This window comes from Malaclemys terrapin, chromosome 11 (assembly GCF_027887155.1).
Source record: "Malaclemys terrapin pileata isolate rMalTer1 chromosome 11, rMalTer1.hap1, whole genome shotgun sequence".
Taxonomy (NCBI): domain Eukaryota; kingdom Metazoa; phylum Chordata; order Testudines; family Emydidae; genus Malaclemys; species Malaclemys terrapin.
This window is the reverse complement of record NC_071515.1, coordinates 42,063,742-42,089,706: the sequence shown is the minus strand read 5'-3', so window position 1 is coordinate 42,089,706 and position 25,965 is coordinate 42,063,742. Positions and strand designations below refer to the sequence as shown.

The 25,965-nt window shown below is 37.5% G+C and overlaps 1 protein-coding gene across 1 annotated transcript in view; it reads left to right on the top strand.

The window, feature by feature from the left end:
- UBR3 (ubiquitin protein ligase E3 component n-recognin 3) overlaps positions 1-25,718 on the top strand; it is a 217,142-nt gene extending 191,424 nt beyond the window's left edge. The window contains exons 34-40 of the mRNA XM_054043660.1: positions 4,765-4,889; positions 8,460-8,567; positions 9,701-9,826; positions 16,092-16,271; positions 18,561-18,770; positions 22,032-22,171; positions 23,305-25,718. Coding sequence (XP_053899635.1) covers positions 4,765-4,889; positions 8,460-8,567; positions 9,701-9,826; positions 16,092-16,271; positions 18,561-18,770; positions 22,032-22,171; positions 23,305-23,422 — 1,007 coding nt within the window. The 3' untranslated portion in view covers positions 23,423-25,718. The remainder of the gene's footprint in view (positions 1-4,764; positions 4,890-8,459; positions 8,568-9,700; positions 9,827-16,091; positions 16,272-18,560; positions 18,771-22,031; positions 22,172-23,304) is intronic.
- The last annotated feature ends 247 nt before the right edge of the window (positions 25,719-25,965 follow it).

Genomic DNA, 25,965 nt, shown 5'->3' with positions numbered 1-25,965 from the left:
GATGTTTTTGACCTTGTGTACTTTGCTCAGGTTGGAGAGAAACTAAACAGGTTTATTTAAGTCATTCTCCATTTCATTAAAATCAGTTTAATCTTCCAGTTCTGATTCTATCCTACTTAGGTTATTTCACAGCACCCAACACTGTATCTTAGTTCCTTCTAGAAATATGAAATGAAACAAGGAGACAAATATCTATCAAATGCACTTCCTCTTCATTCCTGTACTGCTCCTTACTCCCAGGCGAAAGCGTATTGTTAGGGTGCATGTGTGGTTTTTAAATGTAAGCTAATATGGTAATACTCTTCTTAGCAAATGCAAGGTTGAAAAAATAAGTCTTGCATTTGTACCGCACTATGGTGTGGTTTGTGGTACTCCTTAGCTCCTGCAGGAGAGAGTTCTACAGTATGGGCTAGCCCCCAGGAAAGCCCTGTTTTCTGCACAGAGGGGCTTCACCCTGGAGGCAGATACCAGAGGAGTGGAGCTGCATCAAGGGCAGTTCTGGTCCCTGAGGGTGAGATGCTGTTTTAGGTATCCTGTGCCCAGCTGTTTAGTGCTCTGATAATCAAGATGCAGTTCTTAAACTTAACATCATGCTCTACAGGGAGCCAGTGTCAGGAGAAGAACACTGGGCTGATGTGCTCTCGGTAACTTCTGTGCTGATGAGACCTCCTGCTGCATTCTGCCCCAGGTGCAGTCCTTTCAGGGTTGATGTTTCCATAACAAAATAGACTGCATTGCTATTATCCAGATAGTAGGTGGAGTTGCGCATTATTGTTACTAGGTTACCATTAGCAAGGGTGAGACTATTGCCATGCTGTTGGTATTTGGGTTTTCAACACCACTAAGTAATGCTTTTAACAGTTATTTCTATTGGATTTTTAAAATAGATTTTTAAACAAAAACAACATTTTGGGCTCCAAATACTTGACAGTGTCCCTTTACACAGCCTACGTTAAAGCCCGCTCAAAAACAGAGTTTATAAAGGAAAGGCTGGTAGACCCCCTAATCCTAGCAGTACTGCAAGGTATCTCTGTATTGTGTATGTATTGAGGTATTTTATGTGAAATGTTTCTTTATTTTACTGCTGTATATTGTACAAATCACATTTTCTGCAAATGGTAAATTCTTAACCTAATTCTTTTGATGTTACCAAGTAATTTAAATTGGTTCTGAAAGCAGTTCTGTCTTCTGCTAAAATTTCTGCACATCAGAAAAAAAATTCATCTTTTACTATTAATGAAACAATGCAAGTATTTTGTAAGTAGAACAACAAAAGCATGATAGATCTTTAATTTTAGCAATAATAATGTGTAAAATGGACATGCAAAAAGCTTATAATTAATCTATGTGGTAGTTATCCCATAATGTCATTATAAGTAGGGCCCTACCAAATTCACGGTCCATTATGGTCAATTTCACAGCCATAGGATTTGAAAATTGGTAAATTTCATGTTTTCAGATGCTAAATCTGAAATTTCAGGGTGTTGTAACCGTGGGAGTCCCGACCCAAAAGGATATGGGGGGGGGTCACAACCCTGTTGTAGGGGAGTCATGAGATTGTCACTCTAACTTCAGGGCTGGACAGAGTGGGGAGGAGGGGTGTGGAGCTATCTGCAGCTGGGAGAAATACCCAAGAGCAGCCCTGTAGGGAAAGAGCTGTCCTGCCCCAGCCCTGCCCGGACTAGCAGCTAGGAGCCCCCTTTGCTGGGGTGCTCCTAACAGCACAGGGAAGATTGGATCCAACTCCACAAGCTGCCTCCAGCTGTAGGAACCTCCAGGGCTGCTGCCCAGTCCCAGAGCATCCTGCAACAGGGGGAGGCACCAGGAGGTGGGTCTGGTCTCTCCCGCCCCCCTCCTCCACCCAAGTAGCTATGCAGGGGATGGAAAAGTCCTGTCCCTCCCCAGCCCAGCCGGAACTAGGATCCCCCTTCGCTGGGGTGCTCCTAGGAACAAGGGGATATCAGATTTCATGGGGAAGGGCTTATTTCATGGGTCTGTGTCACGTTTTTCACGGCTGTGAAATTGGTAGGGCCCTAACTATAATCATTGTTACTTTTTTGTACTGCAGTAGAGCCCAGAGCTCCAAACTGGACTGGGGACCCAGTGTATAATATAGCCCCTGCCCCTCAGACCTTATAATTTAGCAAGGTTAAGACATGACAGTTGGGTGTATAATATAAGTGAATGACAAGGAGGTGGAAGACAAGTGTAATGTTTATAGCTTACATATGCAATCTTGTCCTAGGTGTACTGTTTTGAGTTGGATTAAAAAAAATAATTAAAACAGGTGCATGAGAAATGCTAAGGAAGGCCACCTCCCTAGCTATTATCACTAGGCATCATAACAGAGTCCTGCTATCATAGGTAACATGACAGAGGTGAGTCTTATTAAGAGATTTGAAGGGGTGACAAAGATAGTGGCTGTGCAGACTGGGTTAGGAGGGTGTCCCAGTTTTACAATAAGAATTATGAAGTTATATTTTTTTTTCATTTACCCTTTCATGATGTAAAATCAATATACAGTCTCTTGCTAGCTCAAATCTCTGTGCTGCCACAAAGGGGATCAGAATTGAGAACCTGAGCTCAGTCCTAAACTAGAATGGAATTAAGTGACTGTAGATGGAGCCATGTAAAACTGCATGTGTGCATGCAGGCGCATGCATGGCCTTTAACTGTGGATCTCCTTCCCTGCGTTAATCTTTGGAGGTGGAAATGCCATGACAATGGAGCCTCTGGGAGAGGAAAAAAAGAAGGGATCAGGTTGTGGGGGACTGTGATAGAGGCTCAGGAGATTGCCCTCTCTCTGGGGAGGATGTTGGAGTAGAAGATGACATATACTATGAAATCCATTATAAGAAAACTAGTGTATTTAAGTTGAGATAGGAAGTAAAGCCTGTGCATTGGTTTGTTTAACATGGTATGCATATGATATACAAAAACTAGTACCTTTTCAATTACATAGACCATTTAGATGTAAATTGTGCTTAGTAAATATATGCTGTTCAGATAGTGTTTAAAGAATGTGAAAATCCATAGGTTTCTCTGTGTGCATGGATTTCTTATGAGCATTTATTAAACAAAAAGACAAAAATGGACACTAGTTCACAAATGAATCCTGCAGTCTAATGTTGGATCCGAGGACCAAGAACCCTGGCTGCAGCCCCTCAGTCTTGCTTATATGCTGGATAAGCACTTAATTCAATCCACCTCAACTCCTGTTTGTTTTTATGCACAAAGTTCACTCAGCCCTTGGTGAAGGAGGAATGAATTTAAGTCAGTTTTGGTTTGTTGTTGCATCATATTATTTAACTAAAAGTGAACCATGTTGCTACCAAAATCTGGGGAGAACTTGTTTTAAGTGCCTAACTCCCATTATTTTTAATATGAATCAGAGTTACATTGATGCTAGTATGGAAGACTGTCCCCTTAGTATGGGACTGATTTGATTTGAAGTAGGAAAAGGGTAGGTGGTGGAAACTTAAGTTTTAAAATTGATCTGCAAAATTGAACATAAATGAAATTGTTTGGAGCAGGGAGTGCTGTAAGCCTCTAATAAGGTGAGAAGAAGGGACATTTAGCACATCTGCACCATAACCCTAACTTTCACCTTTCTTCTCTTTCAAATGTTGTGAAGTCTGGTTCTGCCTCTGATTGCCAGCTGTTCACAGCTGATTTCAGAGCAGTTCCCTGCACTGGAGCCTTCCTATAGGGGAGAGATGTTCTATCTGTCTGTGTAATCTATATATATATATTGTGTGTGTGTGTGTGTGTGTGTGTATATATATATATATATATATATATATATATATATATATATACAGCCACACACATGTATACATATATAAATACAATTATGAGGGCTTCTGAAAGAAAAGAGAAAGCTCTTTCTAAAAAAGTTGAAACATAATTCATATTTTTATATACAAGAATACAACAGGATTTATCTTAGCTCCACATCTCAGCTCTGTTTTAATACAGTACCATAGGTGTGGTACTGTATTAAACAGGAACTAGTGACTTGTGGCGGGCCTGGAATTTCAGTGTCTGAAAAATGGAAGTGGAGGGTCAGGAATTAAGCTAAACAAATGTGCTGAATGCCTCTGTTACTGTGATTATTTGGGTCATTCAGCACCTATTTCAGTATTTGTTAGAACTGTGATTAACCCAAGATATTTGAATCAGGTTTGCTGACATGATAGGATACACAATTTGCTCTAGTCTACAACTCACAGTCGATTGTGGTGAACATCTTATCAGTACCTCTTTACAGTAACGTGAGCATGACAAATGTGAAGCCCCCTAGAAGGAAGTCACGTCTGATCAAGATTGAGGTGAATTTTCAGGGCAGTGAAAGGATACTTGCACTGTACCTCTTTTGTACATTGAAGACTTCACAGGCTCCAGGGCTGTCTGCCATAACTTTCTAAAGCACTGAGGGTATGTCTACACAACAAAGAAAACCCCACGGCTGGCCCATGCCAGCCAAATTGGGCTCATGGAGCTCGGGCTGCAGGGCTGTTTCACTGCTGTGTAGACTTCCGGGCTTGGCTGGAGCGTGGCCTCTAGGACCCTGTGGGGTGGGAGAGTCCCAAAGCTTGTACTTTAAAAATGATATTGTACGTTTTGGATTTTTTCATATTGAATTCATTCTTCATTTGAGAAGCATTATGTTTGCAAATTGAAAGAGACTGTAATTGGTCTATAATAAACTGAAGTCATGGTTTAAAAAATGTGAAACTCAATGACTCTTTGTTTACTTTATAGAACACTTTACCTGCATTGTAAAGGTGCTGTTTACATTATTGTATACCCAAGCCCTGGCAGCATTTTCTGTAAAATGCAGCGCTGAAGACAGGGTGGCTTGGAAGAACTCAGGAGCTCTGAAAAAGGTTGGTCAGTTTACTAAAAGCTATATATTGATAAGATTGTTTATTAAATTTATGAAGCATTTATTAGTATATTATATCAATTCAATGGTGAACTTAATGTAGAATAGGTGTGGCTTAGCATCATGAGAATTTCATCTCTGGTTCAACTACTGTGCAAGTAACAAGTGAATCAGATTTGTTTCATTTTAGCTTAATCTCAGTGGACTCTACTACACATTTTGGCATAAGTAATTATCTTCGTAATATATCAAAGTTCTAATATTGTTATACTATAGATTTGCAGAGTTGTGCTTAAAAGCTTACATACTGCCTCTATATCTAGTGATGTAAGTCCCTCACTGACAGGAGCACTAAAATCTACATAAGTGCTAATAAAAATATTTCAAGTAGTATTTTAATTTTACACATTAGTCCTGCTTTGCATTTTTTTAAAAATCCATGTATGGATTGGTTTACTACATTTTTGGTTAATATATGATGGTGTCAATATGTTGTTGCCAGGATAGGCAAATTTTTAAGGTGACCTGTCCAAAGTCAACTTCGTTCTCAAAATTGGTTATTGGAAATTGTTAATTAACTGTTGGAACAGAAAGAAAATTCTTCATTAGGTCCAACCATGGTACAAATGGTCATTCCCCCAGTGCAGAAGATTCCGTTCGTGAGAAGCAGAAGAATAAAGTCCTGCCTATTCTTTTCTGTGTGTGTAATTTTGTGTGTTTGAATGATAGTGGAAATCAGATAAAGACACTTACATGAAGAGGTTTTGGAAGTTTCACAATGTGCCATTGATGAAGAACTGATTGATAGACTGAGAATAAGACTTTTTTAAAAAATTGATTCTTTAGCTAGTTATAATGGAATAGAATAGAATATGCCTCTCACTGTAAAATTGAAGTCCTGTTAGATGGGCCAGATATCAGTCTAATATACTCATTTCAGTAAATAAAAAAGCAAGTTGTCTGCAAAGAAAATATGGAATTTTCTAGTTTTGTTCATAGTTCTTAATCACTAGCCATGTGCAATCCCCTCAAAAAACAATATGTGATGCACAACTGACTAAGGAACCAGAGGAGGAATTTAGCAATATTGTGGGCCAGGCAGGTAATCCTCCCTCCTGCCATTGGTAGTATTTAAGAGGAAACTGAGATACCTGGCCTCCTTTTCCCATGTAATCACAAATTGGCCATGCTTGTCAGCACATACACCTACAATTTTTAAGTGCAAGTCAGTAGTTTGTCCAGAGGGGGCTAAGTAACGAAATTTAGTTTTGTCTGTATGTGCTATTTGGTGTTTGAGGCTACTGTGCAATGGGATGGATGCTGCATTATTGTTAAATAAATGTTTTTCCATAGGATACTGTCATAAGAGTTCAATTTCAAACCCACAGTTTTAGCATGAGATCTGTGCACTTTTTTGTTTATCTAAATGAGACCTAAGTGACAGACAGTTTTACAGGTGTAAATCCGTGACACAGAGTGCTTGAAAGCGCTGCCAGTTTATATTCTTTCGCAATCAATTTGATAAATGTAGGCAGCTTTTATTTATCCTTCATAAAATGCTAGTAGAATGGGTCAAGTTTTATCTGAATATATATTTTAAATGTTTCAACAGCTAGCCACAATGAAATATTTTATTGTATGAAAATAGAGAATGATGGCATACTGAAGTCAGGTTTGCTACATGCTAAGACTTTTTCTCTCTAGCAGAATAATAGCTTTTTTAGCACATAAGGCAGTTTGTGCCTTAGGGTTGCAAATTATGTTCATGGATCAGCAAATGGATTTATGAAGTAGCAGAGTTTTTTTTCATCTTAAAGGCACTCAGAATCACAAGTGGTGAAACCTCTTGACATATGTAGCTAAATATGCATTGGTAGCATATTTTTGTATTCTAGGAAGAAAAACTGGCATTTTCATTGGCATGGCTGTCGCTGACAGATGTTAACATTGTTATGTGGGTAGTAGTTTTACATTATATGACACCCTGTTGTTGAAGGCTGTTCGTGGTTTGTGTAGGTAAATCAAAGTGAATGGTAACTGAAAGTCTGTCAATTCAAGAAGGTTGACATATCCTCTCCCACCCCCCGGTACAGAGAGCCCACTGACTGCTTCATACGCCATTTTAGGTAAAGCGTGAGAGAGGCAGAGAACTACCCACTGGACACCGAATCCAACCTGCACCCTTCAGCAGACATAGTCCAATAGTGGCAATTGAAGCATCCCTGGTAGCTCCTGACAGCAGCCTGCCTTCTCTGCCTGTTTCTGGCGGATGCCTTAGTACAGCTGGCATGTGTACAGGGATACAGGTTCAGGTAGTAGCTCAATGTCAAGTTTGTTTTCTTTATTCCTTTTCGTACTCAGATCAGCCATGAGATTACCTGAAACCCAGCCCAGTGAAGCCCTAATCACTCTGCACGCTGTATGTAGCCTTTTGGTGACTGGAGGAATAAGGAAGAAGTAGTAGTGAGGAGGGAGCAAAAGAAGAAAAAAGATTTTGAGAGAGAAAGACCAGGGTTAAGAATAGATGGAAATAATAGATAAGAGTGTAAATGGGCAGAAGAAAGGACATATAGTGGTACTGAGCGTCGTGGAGAGATGGAACACAGGGTGAAAAGAGAAACATCTCTTTACCAAATCATCACAAGAGGAGCCTCCAACAAAAAAGATTGGAGACCATTGGCTTAGAGCTAAGGGCCTAAATGGGGAAAAGGGATTTGGCCTGGCCCCTGCGGTGAATTTCACCCTCAGTGAAGAGTTTAAACTCACAGAAAGAGATGATTAACCTTGTTGTACATTAGGGAAATGAATGTCAGTTTTTATACAGCATTGTATGGTAGAGCTTTTATATATTACAGCCCACTTCATTTGTTTTGGTATTTTTTAAAAATAATCGTCCTGGTAACATTTTGTCTTTTTCTGTTGATCATGTTTATACTTTTCTCACATGAACTAAAGTTTGTATCTAATATTGTTTCTTCTTGTGGGTATTTTTGTGTAATTTCAAGGAAGACATTTATGGAAATATGCTGCTTATTTCTCATGAGTTTCTGTAATTATTAGCTTTCTTGACACACAATTATTATGACACAAAGCTAAGTGGCTGATTAAAAAAATAAATTCCACTGAACAATTTTTCCCTGTCTGTATAAATGTTACCCATTCTCTACATAGCATTAAATTTTGATAGCTTCTTTCTCCTTCAGTATATTTAAATTGCAAGCCTTTCTTGGTTCAGTTTAATTAATGCATTATAGCAAATTACAGTCTCAAAACTGCCACTTAACCTCACTGTATATGCTAAATATATTCCATCTGAATTGTATTTGTTTTTGGTAGCTTTTCACTATCCAAATATTGTTTCAATTTCTACATCCTGTGTATTGTTACGCAGTATTTATTGGTGCTTAAAACATCACCCTTCCAATATCATATGTACCTCTTCTCTTTGAGTCAGAATGTGTGTGTTGCTTTAAAGGAAATATATTTCACCTTTGCAGCCTCTATAGAAACAATTTTCTCCTTATTTTGTATGACTGATGCAATTTGAGTCTGCCTTTTTCTTTATTCACAGAATACATCCAATGGAGAAAAGTCTTGGGAAGCATTACTGAGTCATGTGATTTCTGAGCTCTCTAAAGGGAAGATGTTTGAGGAAGGAGAAACTGAAGAATTAGCAATGGTATTTTTTTACAGTTTTGTTTAGGAAGTTTTAACAGGTTTACAAATCATTACCATGTAAATAGAAACAAAATGAGCTTTTGTTTGTTTTGGAAATATTATGCAGTTATATAGTCATTAAATCTTTGTTTCGCAGGGTGCTAACAAATTACACTGAGCCTCTTTAGACCACTCATGATGTGTTATTTCTGGTGATTTTATTAAATTGAATGAAACTACTGACTCGATCAAACCAGGCATGTCTATAAATGTTAATAATCAAATATTGGACGTGTGCTTTTTATTTTTCCTTCAGAGAATGTATTTTGTCTGAATAGTGAATTGAATGGTAAAAAAAAAATCTAAGCATCTATTGTCTGTCTATTTTGCTAGGTGCCTAGTTGATGTGTTAATTTTTCCATAACATCTACCACTCATATTTTTTTTAATCATTCCTCTAGTGTTGAACTATTTTTCTTTTTCCAGTGGGAGGCTATTAGTAATCTAGTGGCTAGTAGCAGATGATATTAATTTGGGTGTGACCACTTCTGCTAGGAAGCCCCAGGAGGATTACCAAAGGATCATTTGGTAGTAAATATTCAGCAATTTGTAATATTTGGTTACAAATCACGTCCCCATATTCTCTAATGACTGGACATGTCCACCATATGCATAAAATCTCTCACTATATTTTTTTCAATATTTATCTCCATTCAATCTATATACATATTTTAATCTGACTGGCATGAGAACCATTGAAATGGTATCTTGAAGATACTTTCTTTTTTTGTGCTACAGACTGATAAAGGTCCTCTTTTTCAGATCAAAGCCCATTCCTCTGGGGAAATTTGTCTAGCCAAATCCTTTGCCCACCATGTCCTATATGGACATTTTTTGTTCAGGAAGTTGTCTGAAAAGATTGAAATTAAATGAGGTTTTTTTTTTGTTTTGTTTTGTTTCTTAACTGACCAGAAGCCTTTTGTTAAAGTTGGCTTTATGTATAAAACAGCTTTTTGGGAGAGAAAATGCCTAACTGGAAGGTGCTATATCCAAGATTTGTTTGTAACAAAATCATTTGAGATTATTAGTGAACTGTTAGCCTTTGGAATGTAGAATTTGGAAAGCAGAATTTAATAATCTCTCTTTCCACTCTAGGTTAGCTCTAGTGTTTGGTCTCCTGACTCAATAGAGTGTTATCTGCAGCAGTTCTGCCTACCTTTCCTCAGGATCACCTGCCTTCTTCAACATCATCTTTTCGGAGGGGATTTACCCAGTTGTCAGGTACAAGGGAGGGTGGCGGGAAATGACACTGTTTTTTTTCTGTTGAAAGTTTTATATAATATAATTGAAACATGTATTACTCCACCCCCAAATGAGAAAAGGGCCAACATTTTTGTATTATTTAGGGCAGATATTTGTTTAGCTATAACATTGCTTCATGTCTGACACCGTGAAAGACTTCAGATACACTGTAAGAATCTAGATGTTTTACTATATTTCACATATTTTTGTAGAAAGTGTCATGGCAAGAAGAACTGCTAACTTTGCAATATAATATGTGCCAGATACTTCCTCCTTTTCATTTTCATAACTCCCAGAGAAGCCCACAGGAGGTTATGTGACAGAAGGGTTTCAGAATTGGCTCTTTTGCATGGAAAAGACAAAATATAGAGTGAAATCACTGGCCGTGGTGTAACTTTATTTTGTGTACATTTATGCTAAAAAATAATCCAACTCCCTCCCTAGAATGTTTATTCTTAACCGCCACAGAATTTACTTCTTTGTGCAAGTAACGTTAAAAACAATTCTGTCAAGAATTAAGAGATACTGTATTTTAATACGCTAGCCCAGGCCACTTTAATTCTGGCATTTCCTAACTTTTGAGTGTTTAACTTTGCAACCTTAATAAAGTTCTTTTATTTTGTGAGTGGGTGGATGGGTGTGTGTGTGTGTGTGTGTGTGTGTGTGTGTGTGTGTGTGTGTGTGTGTGTGTGTGTGATAAAACATAAATTTCCAAAAGTTATTTTTAAGATCAGATAAATTTTTTGATAGAGATTTGAGTGTCGAGACAGTATGACTTAGTAAATGGGGATAGGGAGTTCATTTTGTGCATAGGGAAATTGAGATAGGGAAAATGTATTTTTCATTTATAGTAATATTCCATCTCAAAGGTATGTCTGATAATCCTGTGTGTGTGGGAGGGTCTTCTTCCCTCAGAAGTTTATCTGCTTCCAGCAGCTGGCACTGTGACCTGCCAACCACCTGTTCCTCAAACTTCTGGCTTCTAGTCAAGGGAAATCAGTAGAATTAGTGGTCCTGCCTTTGTTTGTGTCCTCTTCCTATTGTGAATTCTTCTCATAGAACTGGGTTTTTGATCAAATGTATCTTACTTCTTGCTGACAGGATAACTTCAGGACTCTTTTATGGGCTTAGTTTAATTGGCTTTACTTCCACAGCACAGGGATCTCCTCTTCACCGTGTAGCTTATTAACATGAACTCAGCAGCTGGAGAGACCTGCTGTATGACAAAAGGAGTGCCTCTGCTTTTCCTGCAATACTTGTCCTTGCAGTATGTATGCATAAAGAGAGAGGTTCAGGGCCCCATAGAAGGAGGCTTAGGGAGCGGCCACATCCGTCCCAGCTCTTCCAGAGGAATACTGCCCGAGGAGAGCAGTCCCCTGCATAGTCACAGCAACCATTCGATGGGAACTTGAAGGCTAATGGGAGAAAATATCTATCAAGAACTCCTTGCTTTAAAGAAATTTCTCCAAAATGAATTCATTTGTTTCATAGTCTGGCTTCCTGAGTCTGTCTGAATTGATAGCACTAGTCTGCCTCTAAAATAATCAGGATGACTTCTGAGGCCCATCTATAAAAGGGTCAGGTAAATTTGAGACTGTGAATTTGAATTTGAAATCTGCTGAAAGTTATTATAGACAAGTAGAGAAGGAGAATGAACCAGCAAAAGGTTAAAAAAAAAAAAAAAAAAAAAAAAAAAAAACAAACAAACAAAAAACCTAAAGACAACAACCAAAAACCAAAACTATTTGCATCATGATCATTTAAAGTGGATGCAGCAATGGCAACACCTGCAAAGGATGCCATAATTGAGCAGGCAGGAGACTTCTTCTCCAGAAGTGGAACACACACACAATTGTTATTGGCGTTAATATGGAACTATATATCCTTCCTCTGCATCCTCATCATGATTCACTTGGGTTATCATACTTCCAAGATGCTTCCCACAATATTCTCTTAGGGTGAAAATATTATTAGCCAAATAAGTCAGGGTGGTTGTGCCCATGGACCCACTGAGACACCCCACTAGTTCAGTTGCAGTCAAAACATCTTTGCATGGCTGCCAATCTGAAAAAACTAACTGATCTTGGAGGACAAATGAGTGCATGAAATATCTCACGTTCCAGATGTAGAGGCTCTTGTCAAGCCTTATTATGTCTCTCTTTGGGGACTTCCTGACCAGTCAACTTGAAAAAGGTACATATTCACACCCAGATTAAACTGGGATACAAAAATATCTGATACCCATTCCAGCACCTTTTTCACTTACTGTTTCAGTTTTTACTTACCATATATACTCGTTCATTAGTCCATTCGTTTATAAGCTGACCCCCCAAGATGGATAGATAAAAATAGCAAGAACTGTATGACCCTTTCATAAGCCGACCCTATATTTCAAGGGTTGGCAAAGTTTGGCTCCTGGCCCGTTAGGGTAAGCCGCTAGCGGGCTGGACGTTTTGTTTACCACAGCGTTGTTTACCACATGCCTGCAGACGCTCCAGGTAAACAAAACGATAATGTATTAGTATTCAATTCAATGATTCCATAGAGTTTAAAATCATCAAATTTTGGTGTAGACCCATTGATAAGCTGACCCCCGCTGTTTGATGTGTCACTTTTTTACCAAAAATATTCAGTTTATGAATGAGTATATACGGTACTTTTTCACTTACTGTTTGAGTGTTTACCCAGATGCTGATTACACTGACAACCCACCTTTGAGCACAAAGGTACAGATTTTTACAGAGGTGCATTTTTGGACGATGATCTCACCAGTGACTGAGGCTGCAGCCTGTCTGCAACACCAACCAATTTTGTGATTAGACTTCAGGAAGAGCGCCTGTCTGTTCCTACTCCAGCTAAGAGTGTTGATTGTATCCATTCTTTTGAAAAGTATTTCTGTCACAGAAGAAATTTGGTCAGAGACTCCAGTCCCCAAATATAGAACAGGACCCATTCCATCCAATCCCTGCTAAAACTTCCTGATTCCTTTCCTCCCGATTCTTAAACTTGCTGCTAACTATTAGCCAGTTCTGGTAGTGTTTCTACAGTTAGGTGAGTGAGCTGTTCTGAGGTGGGCGTGTTCTAATGCTCTACCAGTATATCTCCTAAGGAAGATTTCCCATTAACACTTACAGAATTTCAGATGTACTGTTGGCAGAAAAGACATTTGCGGGTAAGGAAAAAATTTGTCATCTTTTCATCATAAAAAAATTGATCGAATCCCAGTAATGGCCAGAGAGATCTTAGGATTTTTCCCTATTTTTCCCTTTTCATTTATTTCATTTGAAATGAATATGAAAATACTGTAGGATTTAGGACTCTACAGGAGTTTACAGCTTAAATGGTAATTGCTTTTAGGAAAGTGGTTGTTCCAAGCTAAACTCTTATGAATGAGTCTGAAGCAGTTACATGCCTAGAGTCAAGAATTGCTGGATATTCCCCAGCACATTATCTATAGCAGAATAGGATTGGAGTGATTATCACAATTGCAATAAAACTTAATTCAGCTGTACTTCAGTAAACTACAAAACTGCATTAACACAGGATTCCCTGTCTTGCAGTTAACTGAAATACAGATCCATCCATGAGGTGCTTCTGTGCAGGGGCTTGAGGCCACTTCAGATGATGTTACATTTCCTTTGCTCTGGCTCTCGGCAAATCCTCAGACGGGGTTCTTACAATGCCTAATGCTGCTGCTGATCTTCTCCACGCTTCTTTCATGCTTCCTGATGGAATTTAGATACCCAAATTGGTGGGAGGGGTGATATCTGGGCCAGGCTTTTTCCCTGCTTGAGGTGGCACTCCTTATCTCTGGCCACCTTGGGAGTTGCATGAAACCCGAGTAGCCATTTCAGCGGTCATTGATTCTACTGGAGGAGTAGGAGGAGGTCTTTAAATAGCCTGGTACCACCTTTTTTCTTTGCAGTGGTGGTGTTTAAAACAATTGCCATGTATTTCCTGGAAGAGAATAAACCCAGATGTTGGCCGGCTCCCTGTGCTAAAAGGGAGATAGAAAAAGAGCAGTTCTGCTGCTCCCCTATCCTTTCCAGTGAGGAGTAGGAAGGATAGAGTTGTGGGCCAGCCTTGTCTGCAACTCATTTCACCCTTTCTCCTATTCTTTTTCTAGTCTACCCTAGTCATTCTATATTCTATTGCCCTTTAATTTTTATTAACTCAGTAGATCTTGACCTTATCCCACCACTCTCTTCTGGCAATGGTCTCCTAAATCAGTCCTTCTCCACAGTATTGCCACTATAGCTGAGAGACCCTTTCCTTCTGCAGCTCTCGATGATGGGAGCCGTCTTTCTGTATTTCTCTTCTTGATGAGTCTCCATATTTCTCAAAACTCATTTTTAAAATATATTCGTTGTCTATTCCTTTTTTCTTCTGCAAGTGGACAAACTCAATCTCTAGCTGGATGGGTTTTTGCTTACTATGTACTTGAACTAACGCAAGTGGCCAATTAAATTAGAGAAGTGATAGGAACAGGGGTGTCTTTCTCTTCAGACCAGCTGTTCTCATGGTCCTACTAGGTTTACGTTATAGTCAAAAGATGGTCTTTCCACTTCACGTACATACTCCCATGTTCAAGATGGAGTCATCCTGGACAGTCTTACCAGCCACTACCCCAAAAAACTACTAGCGTCCATCGGACTACAGTATACACATTTGACTGTAGGTATTTAATGCTCCCCAGCACCAGCAATAACTCCTGTTCTGCCATAGCAACCAGCACCTACTTAAACAGATTAATGGGGGGCAGAAGTTTACAGTTATTTAAAGGACATAGGCACTAAGAAGGAAAAGGGAGAAATAACATAGCATAGTAAAAGGGAAATAATTAGGAGTGATGGTAAGAAATTAAATGAAAAATTTAGTATGACTAGAATATATCAAGGAGATGTATTAGACAGTAAAATGATCTCCATAGAAAAAGTATTAGAACCCTTCTTGTTGCATTTTAAAACTAGACTGGACAAAACATTGTTATCTGCTTTGCATTTACTAATCTTTCATTGGCAGGGGATCCTAGTAAATAGGTCTCTTCTATCCATATATTTTGCCAGTTGATCAAGTATGTTTGCCCTGTATCTCTTGCAACTTTCACCCCATAATTCTGCAGTGAATCTTGTCTTGCCTTAGAACTTGATGGCTCTCAGACATTTCATTCATACCCATTTGGAAACGATCCTAATTTCATTCAGTGTATATTTTCCTGATCTTGTTTCTGTCATCCATCTCCTGTTCTATTTTACAAATTAATATGTGTATTTGTAGTATCTTTTCTGTCAATCAGTTATACTCTATATTTGTTAAAAGCTGTATGTCTCCTTTGCTGATTTCTATTGTTCCAATGAAAAATGTGATAATCTTTGTCTTAATCTTTTGTGCAAGCTCCTTTACTTTCTCTTACTTAAATTTTCTTTCCATTTTTACACTCCCTTATCGTCATTCTATAATTTGTCCTGTCATCATCTGTCATTTAATACTGTGCAGCCTCTTCTCTCTCACCCTTGATTACTCTGCATATCTTTATCCAAATTGGTCTTTTTTTTTATTATTATTATTCCTAATCATATACTTTTTGCTGGCTGGCGTGCATCTTGGGCATACTGTAATTCATTTATGAATACTTCACTTTTTTTTTTCTTTCAGGTCCTTTCCCTGTATTGTTTTATCCCATTCATTTCATCCCTGTATTACCAATGTGCTCTGAATAAATTTATAGCCTTATTTTATATTTTCTTCCTTTTCTCTAATTATCAATTTAGGCTTCAGTTCTAAACATGTATGTATGTGCTTAACTTTAAGCATTGAAATCTGTAGGACTACTCATGTTTAAAATTAAGCACATATCTGTTTGTAGCATTGGAGCCCTACACCGGTTTATCTGCCTCTCAGATATATCACCAAAATAATCTTAAAACCTGTTCTGTATTTGTAGAGAATACAGTATTTCCATTCAAACTAGACTTCAGTCTTAGGTCTGTGAAGTGTAAGCTAACATTTTATGGGCTTCATTCTCCACTTCACCCAAGTTCAGGGGCAGCTTTAACTTGCACCTCTGATGTAAGGTCCCTCAAGGATTTTACACCACTGAAAAATCAGGTGTAGCAGAGCCTCACTCTGCCATGCTCCCTCCCAGTCACTTACATATTCGTTGATATGGAATTGATACATACAGTGCTGTGCTTTGAGTGTATAATACAAAATGATCAAGTCTTTCTTGTTTCATGTCTAAAAGGAAGATGAAGAATTTACAGTTCTTACAAACTGCCTGGGTCTATTACCATCATCTTTTCAGTCACCACATCAATTCACCAGTGCCTCTTGCCTTGAATGGCCAGTGCCAGCATTTAATATGATATCACAGTGGTGCTTAGAATTGGCTTCATTTGCAGACAGACATGCAGAACAAGTGAAGGTACGTAAAAAAATTTGCACCCCCACCCCCATACAGTGCTGATGTGTAAGAATGGAATTCCTTGATTCTAGTTATGCTGTGTGTGTATGTGTAATGCTGTGTTTTAAATTTATCATGACAAAATAAGCAGGCATAGTTGAACCCCCAATATGTGTGTTTTGTGCTTGCATCTGTTTCACTTGCATATTTTGCAGGTACAATTTTGTTTTGAAAACTTGAACCCTAATGGTAATAACAAAATGTTCTGGCCCTTAGTAGATCTGATTCATTCGATAGACCATTGAGCCATGGTCATAAAACTATTGATATCGTTTTTATGTTTGAAAAAGAACACCGCTGTTTTACTGTATTTTCCAAATAAGACCTCTTTCAGTTTTTATAACAAACTCTTGTGAACAGAACAGTAATTTGTAAGAAAGATCCTCACACATATGTGCCCTTAAGTGGGTAACCTGCAAAAAATGGAATAGATTCAACTGTAATGTATTATTGGCTCTTTAAAAATTTTAGGCGAAGTTTTTCAAAAAATAAGAGGGTAAAGTTAGACTCTGAAACTAATATTTAGGCACTTGTCTGATTTTTAAATGTACTGAGTACATTGACCTCAGAGGGAATAGCAATTCCCATCAACTTAACTGGGAATTGTTGAGTGCTCAGTATGTTTGAAAATCAAGCAAGTTCCTAGACTTCAGTTTCAGAGCCTAACTTTATCCTACTGTTTTTGGCCCCAAATTTCAGAACAAGTAGCAGCTTTGCCTGTCCATGCTAGGTGCAGCTATGTCACTGGCTATCCATGAATGGCTATAATCAGGGCAAATCCGCAGTGTAAACAAGACTTAAGGCCCATGTTTTACCTGCGAAGTTTGTTGCCTTTAGAAGGTGTAATGCATTGTGCCCTGAGGAAAGGCAGTCCGTATCAGTTTGTAACCTTACTAGAGCAATTTATGAGTATGCTGAGCTCCTTGAGGCAAGAAGCATGTTGTTCTTGAGTGATGCTCTCTGGCTGAAGTCTTAATGCAGCATTAATAGGATCCATAGGAAGCCACATCTAGTCGTCTTCAGCCAAAAGGCATTTAAAGGACGCTTTGGAGCTTGTGTGGAATGCAGTAGAAAGAATGGGCCATCTCAAAGAGCACATTTCCCTCCTTTAAATAAAATTCTGATGTTTACATTTTGTAGTTTGTAGCCTGATTTTGGGTGTGTTAGTAATGTTGATTTAATTTATTCACTTAATTTAATTTTATTTAATTAATTCTTAATAATATTAATATAATAGTTATTATGGATATTAATTAGTATGGGTTTAGGCTCGCCAGTTTGATCAGAAGATAAAAGTTCGTCCTGAATCAGGCTTCACAGAGTTTATAAAAGGACCTTCGGGGGTATGACAGGAAGCTTACACTGAGACAGATATAGTCATAAAGATCTTTTATTAAAATAAACAAAATAGTAAGCAAATGGTAAAACAGTTAGAATTACAGAGTTGCAATTGTACTACTGTTATTCAAGAGATACATATGATAATACAATATTATGTGCTGCAAACTTTGGTTAATACTCACACTTTATTTTAATAACCTAGTGTTGGAAGATACAGGACCCCGCCTCTGGCGATTCCGGCTTCACAGCTCCAGCAGAGGAAACTGATGCAAAGAGCTGTCAAAGCTGTTTACTTTCTAACTTAACTTAATAAACCTTAAACTGAAATAAAGTGTAGGGAAACCAAGCTTAGCCTAGTCCCCTTAAAACTTAGTTTGAAAAGAAAAAAGTACGGCCTATTAATAATTAATAGCCGTCGTAGATGGGTAGCATCGATACGTTGTTGAAGATGGAGACAATGAAGAGTAGATTGCCTCCAAAATGGTGAGATGAATCGCCTTTTTATAGGGCATTGGTCGGAAATCCTTCCTTGTATGGATGCCAGGTATGTACGCACTTGTGGTTTACTTGTTAAGTCTGTGGGTACAACTTTGAAAAATCCCCTTTGCCATTCTTCATTGTCTATTGGGTTAGGTGAAAGGTCTTTAGACATCTGCGTGGGTGTTTTATCTTTTTGGGTCACCTTTACTTTTTTGGATAAAGGATCCCAGCTTGCCCCGGATGCTGATTATGTTTTAATAGGGCTACTGTTTCATTAAAAGTTTTTTTTCCTATCCTATACTCAGGTGGCAAAGTACTCCACAATGTTCGATTTACTGTGAGTTGTTAGGGCTACAAGTTCTAAAGTTCTCACAGCACAGATAAATATACATACAACACTGATAAATGTTTCTATCATTTTCTTTTTAGGTTTTGCTTATACAGGAGCCTAAGTGGGACTTGCCATGTCTCCTTCAGTTGCCTGAAAATTATAATACCATCTTCCAGTATTATCACAGAAAGACTTGTACTGTCTGTACCAAGGTTCCTAAAGATCCTGCTGTTTGTCTAGTTTGTGGTACTTTTGTATGCTTGAAAGGACTTTGCTGCAAACAACAGAGTTACTGTGAATGTGTACTGGTAAGAGAGAATTCTACAATAAGAGAATTTCAAACTACTGTAGCTTTATTTCCATTTTTAAATTAAAAAAAAAATCATGCTAAGAAGTTCTGCGTTCCTTTCTCCGCTCTGATAGTTTTCATTTCCAAACATGTTTTAATTAAATTTTTAGTCTGCCCCCTCACAGGAGACTTCTGGAGGAGGAGGCAGCCCTTAAGGTATTTGGACTTATCTCTAAGGCAACTTGAGTGAGAGAATATGTAGGTACTTCTTCCTCAAAGGGCCAGTCCTTACTTTCCTCGTTTGGACAGAAACTAGCCTTATTCTCCCTCCATGATGAAGGACAGTAAATGGTCTGCTCTGAGGCCAGTGCTAGTGTTACTAAATGGGTGGAACAGTTCTGTAAGTCAATGGCTGTCACCCACTCTCGCTCTGAAGTTCACATTTGCCATCTCTGCAAAGCTGGCTTGAGAAAAGAATCTTGTGATTGTTCCTGAATTAGTATATCCATGGTACCGACACAAGACTAGCCATTATAAAATTAGTATAAATATATTTAAAGAGAAACTATCACATGGTTTTTAAGTTCAAAAATCAGTTTAGTATTTAATTTTTATACCATCTGATAATTTATAGATGTTTTATTTAAATGTGAATGAAAACAAGTTTATTTTTAATTTCCTGTAGTGTGTTCATCCTAAACTTTTTAGCATTGTACTAGTGCAGGGAAGCTACAAAGTGAAACTGAACAGAAATAAAAGTAAAACTGAATGTGGTCTATTTTCCTTTTCTGAATGAAATGCAAAATGTAAACAACACAGATAATGATTTTTAATTTTTGTTTGATTCATCTGGTTTGTTGCTAATAACACCATTAAGAAAATGTTCTTGAAAATAGTTAATTTAAAAGACAGTGTTAAAAATCCTATGTTCAATCCCATGAAGTCTTAATATAAAACTTGAATTATTATAAAGCTCTACTAAGTTTCCCAACAAGGCTACAAATTGTGGTTATGATTTTTGTGTGTGTGTGGTTTGTTTATTTGTGGCCGCTTGACCACTAGAAAGTTGACTGAGACCACAAACACATTTCGCCTAAGCCACAGAAGAGCCATCAGTCTTTACTGTTTTATCAATACTATCTTTAGATGCATATTCATATCAATAACTTAAAAATTAAAGTCTCCACATTTCATGAGTGTTCCTGTGAACTCCATGCTCTTTATTGTAGGAATATGTTTCCAGTATTAGAGAAAAGCAGAGTGGGGAGTCAGCACAGCTGGATTCTATTCTGAACCACCACTTTTTTGATGTGTAAACTTGAGCAGGTCACTTTGGCTATAACTTTTAAAATTGGGCCTTAACTGCTGTGTTCTCAGTTTCCACACTTCTGTGCCTCGTTTTCCCCACCTGTAAAATAAAGATAATTAAGGCTGCATTTTTGTCATGGGAGTTAGATTGTGATTTTCATATTTTAAAAATATATTCTTTACTCTTGAATTTTAGTGACTTTTTTATTTATCGGTGAGTGGATGTGGGTGGTTTCACTGAGGACTGAGTGCTGCCATGTTAAATCTTAGGCTGCACATGAGACAGAGAGAGCAGAAAGGGGCAGACCCGGGAACTCTGGGGCGGATTCTTCCCCATCCAGCGTAAAATGCAAGAAAAAGGCTTAAATTGTGAAGAGTTTATAGTAGAATGGATTTGCAAATTTCATCCCTGAGATAGTAACTATTGTACTATACTCAAAGTTGGCTGCTGTTTTCACAGCGCAAGTAGAGTTCTAGTAATTTCCTCTAAAATGTTTTTTTTAAAGGTATTGGGGATTAAATGACACTTGACCTTTTAAAATTTTTAAATTATATTTCCATGAGTTACTCTTTTCAGCATGAGCTCTGCATGTGTTTATTCCTAAAAACTGCCATGATGAAAAAACCCCATAAGGATAATACTTATGCACCTTTCTGAAGTACTTGGAGTGACAGGTGCTTTATAAGTGGAAAATAGTATTATCTCCAATTCAGTCACAAAAAAATAATATGGTATGAGAAAAAATGATCAAACTTTAAAATAGTTGGACATAAGGACTACATTTGAGAGGTCATTTTTATGAAAATATACTATAGACAATAAAGGTATAAGACAAAAAATAGAATACTTTGCAATATTTAGATCATTAATTATATTTTAGTTCTGTGGTCATAAATTTCCTTTGTAGTAAAAATGTGTGGAAAGGGCTAAAATCTTCAAAATACAATTACAGAAATGAACTGCATAAAATAATATATATGTCATTCATGAACAATAAAAATATATTGTTGTAACCAGGAGTTTCACCTTTTAAGAAGTCATTTTTTTTTTTTTTAAATTGTGACCAGTGTAGATACTGTGAAGGGCAAGATGAGGAGCAATACACAAGTATGGCAACATCTGCAAATAGGAGTCCATCCTGTAGAGCAGTGTGCAGCAAAATACCCTGAGTACTTCATAATCTGAGAGAATCTCAAATTCTCACTGTTCACTAAAAAATAATATTTTGCCACAGCAAATTGTGCACTTCTGCTAGTAGCAAGTTAGAGATATTGTTGTGAACACTTTCACTCAGTTTTCTATAGTAACTTAGTTTTTCCCCAGGGTGGCATGTTGTTGTACTTTTGCTTTTCTTAGACAACATTCTCTTTTTGAGTTTGGAACCATCTTTTGCATGGAACTTCGTGTATATGTATTATGGCAACATATCATGTACGAGGTTTTGGCTTATTCATAAAATGTATGGTAGGCTCTACTTTATCATGCAAATCCCTGGAAACATATCACCCTTAGTGTCTGAGGCTAGGTCTACACTACCCGCCTGAATCGGCGGGTAGAAATGGACCTCTCGGGGATCGATTTATCGCGTCCCGTTGGGACGCGACAATCAATCCCCAAATCAACGCTCTTACTCCACCAGCGGAGGTGGGAGTAAGCGCCGTCGACAGAAAGCCGCAGAAGTAGATATTGCCGCCGTCCTCACAGTGGGGTAAGTCGGCTGCGATACGTCGAATTCAGCTACGCTATTCACGTAGCTGAATTTGCGTATCTTAAATCGACTCCCCCCTGTAGTGTAGATGTACCCTAAGTATACAGTAGAGGCAAGCATCAAATTGTTCCTTAGTAGGTGATGTGACACTCATTCATATAAGTAGTGCGTTTGAAATAAAATGTTCTCTTTATTATAAAACTTGCAGCCATTAATAGGATATTTGTACTCTTCCCTCCCTAACCCCAAAATATAACTTCTAGCATTCTCAGAACTGTGGAGCTGGGACAGGAATATTTCTTCTGATCAATGCATCTGTAATCATCATCATTCGAGGCCATCGTTTCTGCCTTTGGGGTTCTGTTTATCTAGATGCACATGGTGAAGAAGACCGAGATCTTAGGTAACCTTTTAATAAAGCATGTTTTGATTTTGCTGCTTTATGTTTACAGTGTGTAATAAAACAGATACAGTAATTAACAAGTTCTCACTTCCTGAGTAGCACATATTTAGAAATGTAAGTGTTGTCATTGTATTTGTTATATTATGCTAATTAGATGTATATAAATAAAATGATCTGGAACTTGTTTACTAAGAAATGGATTGTGCTACTTGCAAGGTGTATGTTGTGGTGCAGGAATTTCCTGCAGAATGTCAATTTGAGAAGGAGAGGCTTTGCCATCTCTGTGAATCCATATGGTGTGTAGGGTTGGGAGTTTTGTTCATGATGTTGTTATTACAGAAATCTTGTTTGTTTCTAGAAGTTTGATTATTAGGAATATTGTTGAGGTTTTAATGATATACGTGCAGAATGTAAGTAATATGAGTTTAGGGGATAAAGTAAGGATTGTGGCTATTCATCCTAGGTGGGCAATGGAGGAGAATGCTATGATATTTCATAGTTGGATTTGGTTTTGTCCGTTGCATCCGCCAATTAAAGTGGATGCCTGTCTTTGTCTTTAAGCACACATGCATTGAAACTCTTGACAAATAAACACCTTAAAATAATGAACTAAGCGGTAAGACATTAATACCCGATAGCCCTTCGTCTGGTGCATGGGGTCGCAGTGCCGCTCTGCCCAGGTTTTCAGGTGCCTGAGTGACATTGCAGACTGCTCGGGCAGCCACTCCTCTCCTGCATGTTCCTGATCAACCATATAGAGCCCTCTGTACACAGAGCACCACTTCTCTGCAGACCCATGGAGTGTGCTATAGTCCCTAGACTGCTGCCCCACCGGCCTCTCCCACAGCTTTCCCTACAATATGGGCTATTGGGCATTAATGTCTTACCACTTAGTTCATTATTTTAAGGTGTTTATTTGTCAAGAGTTTCAATGCATGTGTGTTTTAAAACAAATGAAGACCGGCATCCTATAATATAAATATATACATATGTACATGGAAACTGAAAAGAAAAAAAATGCAAAAATCATTTAACTTCGCTGTTAGAACATTACTATTAACTTAGAGCCACCATATAAACATTTTCCGTTTGTTTTTCACTATTAACTGTTGATTTTTTTTCTCTCCCTGTAGGCGTGGTAAACCTCTCTATATATGTAAGGAAAGATATAAGGTGCTTGAACAGCAGTGGGTCTCTCATACCTTTGATCACATCAATAAAAGATGGGGACCACATTACAATGGATTGTAAACTATCACTACTATTGTACCATATCATCGCCTTACCATGAATGAATGCAGCTTGACTGACAATAGCTTTAACTGAATGTGGGTTTAGCTCTTTCACAGGGAGGGCGAGGGGGGGAGTGAAACTATGCCATTATATGAAGTCTTTCAATAATTAGGTGCTTTTGGTACCAAATTAATGGTATGACAATCTAAAAATCCGTTCTGAATGGTGTGAAAAATCTAAATTCATTCAGTAGTCTCCTTTTGTTTTGTATTTTTAGAATTCCACTAATGATAAGAAGCACAAGTTGTACTTATACTTGTTTAGGGATGACAGGTCCCAGGAACTTATATTTCTCTGGGTGGAATTGAGTCATTTAGCATCTTCTGCTGAAACACTATATGTGTATTACATCTGCTAAACATACTGGATAGATTTTTCTTTGCCTTTCTTGTATTAATTTGAGATTTTTGCTTGATATCCAATTGTAATTATATAAAACACATGATTTGTGAGACTGTATAGTAACACTGGGTCTAAAATAGAACTTTAAAGAACATTTCACTTATTGTGAAAGGTCTATTGAAAGATTTCACGCATTGCTGAAAACCTTATTTATTCTCAGGAATTTCACAGATATTTTCCATGTATAAATGAAATAGCTGCGAATTAAGTAGCTTGCTATGAAAACAGAACACGTATTCTTTCTTATTTTTTCTTTTCCAAAAATGAAATTTGCCATTTCAGTTGAGTAAATTACTGGTGATAATATATATAGATGTTACTGTATGTACAAAATTTGTCAGACTTACAACATGGCAGGTTCTAATTACAACCCTGCCTGCCTTTCGTTGCCAACCAGATGCATGTTTCAGAATGATTGGATTGGAAACATGTGGGTTATCCTGCAAATAAAACATAATTTTGAATCTTTCATGTCAGCTCAAGAGGTTCATCTGTATTGTATTTGTGCAGAGTAATCAGTGCTCTTTCTGCTTGATTTCCTAAAAAGAAAAAAGCGCAATAGAGGTGGCCCTGGTGAATGAGCAATGCATCTGAATCCTCTTTGGAAGAATGCCGAATAAACAGTTTATATTCAGAGGTCTTACAGATCCATGAGAATAGGCATGATTGGGCTAAACTCCACACTGTAAGTAGGTAGGGAAGATTACAGATAAATACTGGTATGTAATATATTGCTACTAAGCTTTTCTCTCAAATGAGTCAGACATTTGTTGGCTATTTCATACAGTACTATCAAGCAGTTCCTGGTACTATGGACTTTTCATAGCTTGTTATGTAAAATAAAATTTATATGTGTAAAATAAAAACATCTAATGCTAAAACCATGTGTACAAAATGAAAACAGATCCCTCTTTAAGGGTCTCACTGAAAGTCATTATCTAGTGAAAAGTGTATAGGGGAAATACAATGACCATACAGGAGTCAAGAGCAGTGGACAGACAAAAAAAATCCACTTAAAAAAAAAAATGTGATGCCCTGAGGGTTTTCCCCAAGATCTACAATTAAAATACATTATAATGGTGTGCTGTTTTTTATATATATATTTCAAAAGCATTAGAATACTACTTGTAAGATTAGAATTATTCTGTTTCACCAACTGAATAGCTATGTCTTTTCCAAAATACTACTTTTTTAATATTGTATCATAAGTTCAGCCTGTAATATTTTTGCATTGCTCATAATGAATTATTAGGCCATTTTGTAAACGTGGTTGAAGAGCAAAAAGATTCTTTACATCTCCAGCACAACATTATTACAGGGCTCACGAACTTGAGTAATCTATAGTTTGAAACTCTGATGCTATATTTACAAGAGATAATGTCTCCAGAAATTGATTACTGTGTATTATTTAAAATAGAATGTTTTATGGTTGTGCATATGGATGTGAAGTAAAATTATTAGCCTTAACTTTAAAATCTGGGTATTTCATAGTGTTTATTTTGGTATTGGTGAATTAGTCACCAGTCAATTAAAAAAAGAAAAAAGCACTTGATTCAAGAATTTTACTTGAATATACATGCATGCTGCTAAACTAGAATTTTGATTTCCCCCATAACTTTTTAAAGCCTGCTATATTAAGCTTACTTTGAAAAATAACAGCTCCAAACTAGAGTGGTGGGTGTGGGTGTGTGCATTCTTCAAATGTACTGGTGTGGTATCCTGGATGAATGATCATTTAAGTACAGTACATTACTGTAGCATTTAAATCACTTTATAACACATCAAATGGTACAAAAATAGGAATACAGTAATCAACATTGTAAGATATGTTAATAAAAGTCTACTATCATTCTGTGTGTCTGTGGGCTTTTTTTTTCTCCACCTTAAGGATCCGAGGTATATTTGTTATTGAAATGCGTTCGGTGTCCAAATATTTATTTAATGCATTAATAGCATTCAAAAACATTATGTACATAAAGCAACTCTGGCATGTTTTATCTTTTTGGTCACTTAACTGGTGTGTGTGTGTGTGTGTGTGTGTGTGTGTGTGTGTGTGAGAGAGAGAGAGAGAGAGAGAGAGAGACAGATTACTAACTTTA